The 8,836-nt window shown below is 34.8% G+C and overlaps 1 protein-coding gene across 1 annotated transcript; it reads left to right on the top strand.

Moving 5' to 3' along the window:
- Window positions 1-211: 211 nt before the first annotated feature.
- On the top strand, window positions 212-7,287 carry LOC311300118 (G2/M phase-specific E3 ubiquitin-protein ligase-like; the record flags this gene model as incomplete). The annotated part of the gene is made up of 9 exons (XM_084424254.1): window positions 212-490; window positions 996-1,038; window positions 1,132-1,202; window positions 1,414-1,500; window positions 2,017-2,330; window positions 2,405-2,586; window positions 3,251-3,423; window positions 3,549-3,790; window positions 7,052-7,287. Exons 5-9 carry the CDS (start codon window positions 2,174-2,176, stop codon window positions 7,285-7,287), a joined length of 990 nt encoding a protein of 329 aa, XP_084280380.1. The 5' UTR covers window positions 212-490; window positions 996-1,038; window positions 1,132-1,202; window positions 1,414-1,500; window positions 2,017-2,173.
- Between the last annotated feature and the right edge of the window lie 1,549 nt (window positions 7,288-8,836).

Raw genomic sequence — 8,836 nt, 5'->3', positions numbered from 1 at the left:
AGTCAACTGTTCTCCAGTTTATGAAATACAGAGAAGTAAAAGAAACTGAAAGGAAGACATTCTCAAGTAAAAGTAAAAAGAAATCAAATAAAACAGTAAAGGTAAGCACTTTTTTTTTTTTATTAATGATGTTGTTGACGTTGATAATAATCATTATTCCATCTTTTGTCACTCATCATCTAGATTTCTGTTGGGATCATGAGCAAGACCAGGAATGGCTTTAAGCCCATGAGAGGGAAAAACCTACCTCTAAATGTTGACCCCATGTGGTCATCTGAGCAACTTTTGGCAGCTGCAGTGAAAAAACAAAAAGATTTCAATCAAGACATGGAAGATGGAGAATATGTCTTGCTTTATCCAGATGGCTCTCAGACAAAAAATATCCCTGGGACTGACACACCTTTTACCATTGGACAATACAAAGAGGCCATTGGAAAGGCGTATCAAAGGATCACATTGTACATCTGTACCATTGAGGATTTGTCAAAGAGTAAGTATTGAAATTGTATGTTTTTATATATTTTATGTACATTTAAACTAAAAACAAAGTACTTTATGTGATACATGCTTTAAAGGGATAGTTCAGCCAAAATTTTTAATTTTGTCATAATTTACTCAGCCTCAAGTTGTTCCAAACCTTTCTTTGTTCTGCTGTACACAATGGAAGATATTTGAAATAATGTTTGTAATCAGGCAGCTCTTGACCCCTCTTTGTGGGTCAATGGTGGGTTAGATCTGCTTGGTTATAAACATTCTTCTAAATATCTTCCTTTGTGTTCAGCATATCTATATGTATACAGGTTTGGAACCTGTATACATATTTGGAGGGGGGAGTAAATTATGACAGTGTAATTTTAACTGCAGTTACTGTACAGCCTACACATTTAACTATACTGGACATGTAATATGAAATAAAGATTGATCACAAAATCTTTTGCATTTTATGTTCTCTATAACAAAGTGACAGTTTCTACAAAATTGTTTGAATGTTTTAGGTCAGCAACAACATCTGAGAGATCCCAGTCATCAGATGGGCAAGTATGTCATATTCTGTAATATAATACATTGGAATTTGTTTATAATCAGGATATTTCTGCAAGTTCTTATTGTGCTGTGATGTTGGTGCTGCAGGCCAACAGTGCAACAAGACCCAAGCAGACGACCTCCTCAGTGGGTGAACTTAAGTCAAGTGACTTCTACAGGTCGGTCATAAGACGTAACTTTACATCACATCTTTAGTATTATTTTTAATTGTTTTTGCTCTGTACTTCAGAACACTGGATTTGAAATAAAACTATTAGACTAAAGTACTGGACTACAGCCAAAACAACAAAAGATGTCTCCAGAAGACTTTCTGGATTATTTTTTGGTTATCTTTCTGGTTATTGTTGTTCTTGTACCTCTCTTCCACAGTACTTATACCAATATATATGCACCGATCACCATTGACAGCAGTTCCTCAGATCTTGAGGAAGTAGAGAAACTGCCAGAGAAAGACAGGTACTATCACATAAGAATTACTTCAGCACCTTGTTCTTTACCAGCCTTTCTCATTTTGAAAATATTTATTGTCTCAAAATTTTAATTGCGTTCAGTAGTCATAAACAAAGTAAAAAAAAAGATTTATGCATTTGGCAGACGCTTTCATCCAAAGTGACTTGCAGTGCATTAAAGCTAAATATTCTATCAGTTTGTGTGTTTCGTGGAACTCGGATCCATGACCTCTGCATTGCTAATGCAATGTTCTAGCAACAGGATCACAAGTAAAAATCTGTCTGGCTGTTTCTCTTCAGTAATCCCTCTGCAGAAGAATGTGGTTCTGTGGACGGAGTTAAAATATCTATTACTAAAGTTGTGATGTCCAAATTATGCTTATCATTTTTGAGCAGTGTTGTATAGCTTACTCATTATAAAGGGCCATAAAAGACTCAAAACCTAAAAAGTCACGGTTTAAATAATCCACAAAACTAAGAAGAGGCAGTGTTCATATTTCTTGCTTGTTTGCTTATTTTACAGTGATGGACATGGGCTAACAGCTGCTGATGTAGTGTCAAATCTGTCAATTAATCTTAAAAAAACATCCTGTAGCAGATTTAATATCAACCGGGCAAATGTCTGGGATGGTGCCTTAAGAGGTTTCAGGCGATCCTCATTTGACCCCACCTGCAGCTTGATGGTGAAATTCACAGATGATGCGGGGCTAACTGAAGAGGCTTTGGACAGCGGGGGGCCTACTCGTGAATTTCTAACCCTGCTGATGGACACCATCAAAACCAGGAGGGTATTTGAAGGCAAAGAAAATGGCAAATACCTCTCATTTGATTGTAAAGGTAATACTTTTTTGTGAAGTTTTTAGAATGTTTTAAATCAATGTGTCCTAACATTGCAATATTGGCTTTTTTAGCTGCAGAAGACAATGAGTATTTCCAGATTGGAAAAATGATTGCTGTCTCGATTGTCCATGGAGGTCCAGGGCCTCGTTGTCTTTCCCCAAATTTCTTCCTTTACCTAATTGGTAAAGTAAAGACAATTGAGGCCCCAGTTGAGGACATACCGGATGATGAGGTCAAGAAGACCCTCTTTGAGGTAATTTGTTAGGCTGGGATTACAAACAATTTCGAGACATTACTTTCATCAACTGACACAAAACTATCCTTAGTATTGATACCTTAATAACTGTACAAACAGTATGATTGTCAATACTTTACTTTTCACTTTTATGCATTTGGCAGACTCTTTTATCCAAATTGACTTACATTGCATTTCAAGGTACACTCATCAATCAAACCCATGACCTTTTTTAAACGCTCTACTGTTTGAGCTACAAGAAAGCTATAAAAAGCTTTATAAAAGTGTATGCTCTATTACAATACTTTAATAGAGGGTACACTTTTATATGGGCATTGAGTGTAAATTCAAAGCAGTAGTTCTAACCTATATTATCATCAATATGAATTAATTCGGTTTTTAATTTAATCCCTCAAAATGTCAATTTATTCAGAATCAGATGTTTTGGTTGCCATTACCAACCAAGGTCAAAGAAATGTATACATTTTTGCTTTGTTTGTATCTATGCTATTTGTTTTAGATTATCCCATCTTGCTTTATTTTTGTCATTACAAACCACTTTTTAAAAAGAAAAATTATGAATAGTCCAAGCCTTACTAATTTGTATGAATGTACTATAATGCGGCCTGTTATCTAGTCCAATGAAAATAAATAAATGTCACTGCTTTTTATTTTCCTCTAGATTAAGAATGCTACATCACTGAATGAACTCCAGGGACTCACAGAAAAACACTCCAGCATGCTGCAGACAGCAGGCTGCTATAGATACATGAGGACTCTCGAGGATAAGAAAAAAGTAGTAGATGATTACATTCAGTGGTATTTCATCTACCGAAACCACGTTTCCATCCAGAGGTAGGCTATAATATTCTACTTAACCTGTGGGCATGTAACAAAACTTTAATATGTTAAATATTATTATAATCTTTATATCTTTCAGTAGTTTACATAACCCCCTTGTGACTTGGAACTTTTTGTAGGTTCAAAGAGGGACTAGCAACTCTTGATTTTGTCAATGCCTTGGAACAGCATCCTTCACTGTTCTTTTCATTCATGTGCTACACTGAGACCAAGCTGACAGCTGATGCTGTGGAGAATATCTTCCACGTGCAGTTCAGTCAACCTGGTAGCACCAACCGTCAGGAGGAGGCCAGAGTACTGAGCTACTGGCGAGATTATCTGCTCTACCTGGAAGCAGGGACGTGCACAGACATTTTGAGGGGTAGGGGCTCAAGTGAAATAAAGGGCACTTCCATAATTACGTATTTTCTTTTTCTTTTTTTTAAACAAAAAAGTATATATATTAACGCAACTCTGACTTCCTTTTTAAAAAATTTAATTAAAAAAGTTAATTAATTTTATCTTCCTCAAACTCACGCAATTGTTTCATTTTTAAAAGATGTCTACAAAATAATCAGTTCACACAGAAACCATGGTCTCCTTAGTATTCACTAGGTTTATAGAGCAGCAAAGGAAACCATTCCACAATGTGCATGTTTTGAACACATTTCCTATGCTACTAGTTTCAAGTATATATTTAGAATAACCTAAATAACTGCATCAAGCAGAGGGGCATGTTTTACTAATAATTTGTTTATTTTTGCAAAAGGCACTACATCATTTTAATTATTTTGGTGTTATCAGAATACATAACACTTTAAAATCAACACAAATATTCACTCTAAACTGAAGAGGGCTGTTGCTGCTATTTTGTTAACTTTACTGAAAAAAAATCACTGCAAAAATGATTGACAAAATACAAAAATACAGCAATTTAATTTAATTATTACAAAAAAAGGTCTTCTACTTCAAAATAAAATCTGTTACTTCCATTCCCTGGTTGTCTCTCCTTCCTCCCTTACAGCGGCAACCTTCTGAAGGTCCATGTCCCTGTAGATGTTTATGCATGTACACACACATACACACACACACACACACACACACACACACACACACACATACACATACACAATAACTGATGGTGACTGACATGGACTTAGTTTCACATTTGAGGGAGGACTGTATCATCATCATCAAATAAAACCTTCAAAATCCACATTTAGATGGAGTTTGTTTTAAACCTACTACTCTAAAAAATATTCTGTGGCTTAGTAAATATTACAGAAATATATAACTTTATTAACTTAATAAAATCTCTGAAAATCTTACTTAATTGTTTGAATTAAACTTACCAAAATAATTGAGTAAAAATTCAATAAAAGCCAATGTCATGTATGTGGTTGTATGGAATACTATTTTATAAAGGTTTAGAGGAAATAAAAAAAGTTAAATTACTCATAAATAAAAAGTTTATAAATATTGTTATTTTTAATGTTTAATGTTAACTTATTTCTACTCAGTTTTATGTATTAATGTACCAGATGCAGTTACTCAGATTTACTACATTTTTTAGAGTGTATCCTCCATCTGTTTGCATCTGTAGATTTCTTCTAAATTCACCAATTTAGATTTCTAAATTTCAGGGGGAAAGACTCTTGATGTAAGTCATTAACTGGGGACGTTCTGTATGCAAATTAGGCGTCAACTAGTTAAAGGGGTAGTTCACTTTGAAATTAAATTTTGGTATGTTTTAGCTTACCTCAAGGGCATCAAAGATGTAGGTCTCTTTTTTTCCGCAGTAGTTTCAATTTTGATATTTTTAGGTCGAACCGTTCTTGTCTGTCAGTCATATAATGCAGGTTTATGGTCACGTCTCAAAGAGCATGCACAGAGTCCAAATTAAAACAATTCCCCATCGTAAGTACACATTGATGGCCTAAGACACGAAACGAGCGGTTTGTGTGAGAAAACGAATAGAATTTATATCGTTTTTAGCTCTTATAACACTGCCACGTCCAAGTGATCTGACATCTGAGGGCGCGCGCGCATCCTGGTGTGTGACGTGTACGCAGACTGGTGCATAGATATATACACTAGATGTCGCCTTAAAGACATTCGTTTCAATGACCTGCCGTAGACAAGGCGACCTCTAGTGTATGTATCTATGCACCAGTCTGCGTACACGTCACACACCAGGATGCGCGCGCGCCCTCAGATCACTTGGACGGACCTGATATTTAGATATACTATTCTTCAATAAATATATTTGTTTGACAGGGAAGCTGTGCGCAAACAGGAATATATATTATTTTTCAAAAATAGAAAAAAAGCACCCCAGAAAAAAGGGCACTTTCTCTCCAGGAATAAAAAGGGCAGGTGCTCAAGCCCCCTTTGATGTCTATGTGTGCACGTGCCTGCCTGGAAGGTATTATTTATGGTTAAAATCTTAAGAAATGTGCTGAATTATCACTACAGCAAACAGTGAGATAAAGTAATTTCTGTCAGAAATTTACATCAGTTCAAAGAACCTTAGTGTTTTACACAAAGGACAAATCCACAATTGCTTTCTATACGGTCCATAATAATTTAAACTGGGTTCCATTATGCCACATGTGGTTTAGGAGAAATGACAAACCACCAGAGTTGTAAAGTCCAGGGGTCAGAGTAAAAGTCCAGCCATATGTTTATTCCACCCATGAACCAGCCCGCTAATTTCACTAATCTCCTGGCTGAAAAACGGTGCTAATTAGCAAATACAGGTGATTGGAAGAAAATACTAAGGAGGATTTTTATTTTCTGAACCTGGGGTGTATTCCAGAAAGCAGGTAATGTGACATACCTGTTATGTTTAAGAGTAAGTAAGTGGATAAACTCAACTTTCTGTTCCAAAAACGGAGGTAAATCTCAGGGTATGTAAGTAGCCATAGCAACCAGGGTTAGTTTGCTTAAGGGTTATTCAGATGCATTATATAATTAATATTAATATAACAAAATTGTTTAGTTACAGTTAAATAATATGCAATATTATATATAAATACTAAATCACTAATATGCAATATTATATATTAATTCTAAAGCACTATTATAAAAATGTAATATGTAATGTAATGTTTATTAAATTCAAATATATTTTATTATTTATGTTATTGCATCTTAGACATTGATCTGCATTATATTTATTAGCATCATATTAACAATATAATCCTTATTCTCAATGAATAAAGATTGAAAAAATGATTGCACAACCACCAAATAGTGATGTGCTAGGCTATGTAAATCACCAAGTTTCCATGGTGAATCGATTAATCGCTCTGTTGAGAATGTCTTGTCTGTTAACTGGGAACATACTCTGGGTTGGAGGAACTTACTCCCCTGATGCGTTTTTTGAACCAACATTCCTTGAGTATGCAACGTTTGGGTTAATCAATTGATAGTTCAAGGTATATCTGACGGTAAGTTAACCTTGCTTTCTGGAATACACAACTGGATTTTACACCTCTGAAAACCACCTCCATACAACAAAAGCACTGTTATCAAACCTTTTTACAGGTGCAAGGTGATTACTACACTGATTTGAAAGTAAAAGTAAACGGAAACAAACTAAACAATATCATGTCTAACATTTTTATTTTGCTCTCCCTAGAAAAAGAGACTGGTCCTTCGTTGGAAGACGTCCTTATGTTTGGGACTGGGCTGAAGGAAGTTCCTCCTGCAGCAATACAGCCGCAGCCACAGCTAGTATTTCAAAAAACCTCACAATTTCCCATGGCAAATGTTTGTGCCAATACAATAAAAATTCCAATTGTAGCAAGTTATGAAGAGTTTCAAGAAGCCATGGATTGCGGGTTGCAAAACTCCCCTGGATTTGGGCTTCCTTAAAATAAACATTAGATAGACCAGAGTTTAGGTCAGAGTTCAAAGTTTTATTAAAAAGTGTCATCTTTTTTCTTTACTATAAACTTGCACTTTAGTTATAGTTAGTTAAACATTTCAAGTCACTTGATTAAAGGAAGGAAAAAGGAAAACTCAGGTTAAAAGTTTAGATTTTTTTATTGATATACTGCTGAGTTTTGTGGAACAGGTTTATTATTTTCACAAAAGACATTGTGAAGTCAAGGACCAAAACTTTTCTTCTTTTTTTTACATAAATGCATGGCATGTTCAAAAACAGATAAAGTTGTTTAAAATGTATAAAGGTGTTTGATGTACTTTAGAAATAACAAAGTTACAAAAATAAAATGAAATCTTAAAAAAATTATAAAATCTTAAGACTTCTGCACAAGTATCTAACCAGTCAGCAGTTAAGAAGTTACACTATACTGTCTAGATAAGTAAAATAGGGATTATATAACACTTTAAAGTATGCGAGGGCCGTTCACAGGATCTAAAAAATCAATATCCTCCTGGAAGCATAAATGTTCTTTGCAAATAGCAGATCAAGCCACCCAGTAGATTATGAGAAGACTTAACTGTAATGGCATATCAGATTATAAGAAACTAATGATTTTAAAGTCTAGACATATTTTTGAGTGTTATGTAATGCTCAACAGCATTTATCCAGTTTACTGGTCGAGACAGCCCACTCTGTCTCTCTAAGTCTGCAAAATGAACTTGGAGATTACCATCACCACAAAGACTTCGCTGCGGTGGTAGAATGTCCTCAAACTCTTGAATCACTTCCTGTGACACTGGGAATCCACAATCTCTTGCACCAAACCTAAGGCCAGTCAGAAATCAAAACACTGCAAGTCAACTCATTTTCAAATTTTAATATTAAAAGCTACTATGGCTAAGGTAAAAAAAAAAAAAAAAAAAAAAAACACTCATTCTGCAAGTCAGTTCCCCAGCTGTAATAAATTATAACCCAAGTACCCAACATCTATTTTTTTTTAATGGTTTTGAATTTGATGACAAGTCAGCCAAAGGTTGATTGAGAGGTCCTCCTCTGTTGTCAAATATCGTCATTATATTTGCTTCTACTACAAAGGCACTTTGTGGTACTGTATCTTAATAATCCACCTTTTTTGTGTTGTGCATTGTACATTTAGGTTTTGTTGTGGAATGTTATTTTTTTTTTTTTTTTTGTCTAAGAATATCTGAATTCTTTTTTTTTATCTGTCTTTTTTTCTGATTTAAAATAATAGGATAATCGTCAAGTGAGGGACTTGTGGAAAGAGTGCCAAGTAGACATTTTTGAGACATTCCACTATACACTTCTGCGTCAGCTATAGGCAACCCTATAGTAATGATTGAATAATTAATGATTACATTTCTGCGATAATTAATGATTCAATTTCACGTGAAAATGGAATCTGGTTTTTAATGAAAATGGTCACACATTGTATGGATAAATACGAACCTGTGAGGCAGGTGATACATTGCTTCTGGTTTACCAGAATGACATCGAGACTGACGAACAGGTCGGATG

Source organism: Rutilus rutilus (genome assembly GCF_951802725.1).
Source record: "Rutilus rutilus genome assembly, chromosome: 11".
Classification (NCBI taxonomy): domain Eukaryota; kingdom Metazoa; phylum Chordata; class Actinopteri; order Cypriniformes; family Leuciscidae; genus Rutilus; species Rutilus rutilus.
This window is presented reverse-complemented; position numbering and strand designations above follow the sequence as displayed.